The sequence below is a fragment of the Colobus angolensis genome, unplaced genomic scaffold (genome assembly GCF_000951035.1).
Source record: "Colobus angolensis palliatus isolate OR3802 unplaced genomic scaffold, Cang.pa_1.0 Scaffold1, whole genome shotgun sequence".
NCBI lineage: Eukaryota > Metazoa > Chordata > Mammalia > Primates > Cercopithecidae > Colobus > Colobus angolensis.
The window spans coordinates 10,772,741-10,773,740 of NW_012110918.1; the positions used below are offsets into that span (position 1 = coordinate 10,772,741).

Consider the following 1,000-nt stretch of genomic DNA (forward strand, 5'->3'; position numbering starts at 1 on the left):
CGATTCTCCTGCCTCAGCCTCCAGAGTAGCTGGGATTACAGGCGCCTTCCACCAGGCCCAGCTAATTTTTTTGTATTTTTAGTAGGGGGGGAGGGGTTCACCATGTTGGCCTGGCTGGTCTCGAACTCCTGACCTCGCGATTCGCCCGCCTTGGCCTCCCAAAGTGCTGGGATTAGAGGCGTGAGCCACCGCGCCGGGAGAAATTTTTTTTAATTCTTAAAAATCTGTTGCTTAATCCCCAGCGCCTAGAACAGATCATGCGCATAGGAGGTGCTCAGTAAATCTTTCTTGAATGAGTAACTGAACTCCGCACCTGAGGAGCCCTGAACGCTCTACACGTTCGAATCATGGAAGCCGCCAGAGGGAGGGGAAGGGCGCAGCCCCGCAGCCAGCTGAGCGGCCCTCGGCAAGTGAACACTGTCTGCGTAACGTTTCCCCAGTCCCCCCACCAAACTATTTAAGTCTGCCGCGCTGGGAGCGCACTGCACGAGACACGGCTTGTGGCAGCGCCTAAATCAGCGGCGCCCAGGACACAGCCGGGCCCCCTTGACCCCGCGCGCCCAGAAGGGCTGAGGAAGGGATCGCAGGGCGAGGAGCGGCAGCTACACAAGGAACACGCTGCCAGCAGGGCAAGCCGAGGGCCCGGCGTTCTTGACGGGGGCGTGACAAGGGTCGGCGTGAAGTCTAGAGAGGGCAGAGCAGAGGAGCCCTCCAAGTATCGGATCCAACGCCCCGAGCCCCACTCACCTTCACCGACCCCGGCTGCCCACGGTCCGCCGCAGCAAATAACGGAAGCGGGTCACCGGAAGATCTTTCCTCAGCCAACCCCAAAGCCAAGGGGGTGGGCCTTGCTTCGCAGATTAGCCAATAGAGATGAGGGCTGGTTCCGGAAGTCTAACCCCGGAGGCGGGCACAGCGCCTCCGCCGCGCGGGTCCCCGGGCGCTGGTTGGGGGCGCTCCCGTCCCTCTCCCCTCTGCCCCACCCCCGCCGATGGGCCGG

At 62.2% G+C, this 1,000-nt stretch overlaps 2 protein-coding genes across 3 annotated transcripts in view; one reads left to right on the forward strand and one right to left on the reverse strand.

Annotated features, from left to right (window-relative positions):
• The window catches only part of ATP5H (ATP synthase, H+ transporting, mitochondrial Fo complex, subunit d), an 8,962-nt gene extending 7,962 nt beyond the window's left edge, over positions 1 to 1,000 (reverse strand). For both annotated transcript variants that reach the window (XM_011941858.1, XM_011941926.1), the window contains exon 1: positions 748 to 1,000. The gene's annotated coding sequence lies outside the window, so the exon portion shown is untranslated. The remainder of the gene's footprint in view (positions 1 to 747) is intronic.
• Positions 348 to 1,000, forward strand: part of KCTD2 (potassium channel tetramerization domain containing 2) — an 18,137-nt gene continuing 17,484 nt past the window's right edge. The window contains exon 1 of the mRNA XM_011932691.1: positions 348 to 425. Within this exon, the coding sequence (XP_011788081.1) occupies positions 348 to 425 (78 nt within the window). The remainder of the gene's footprint in view (positions 426 to 1,000) is intronic.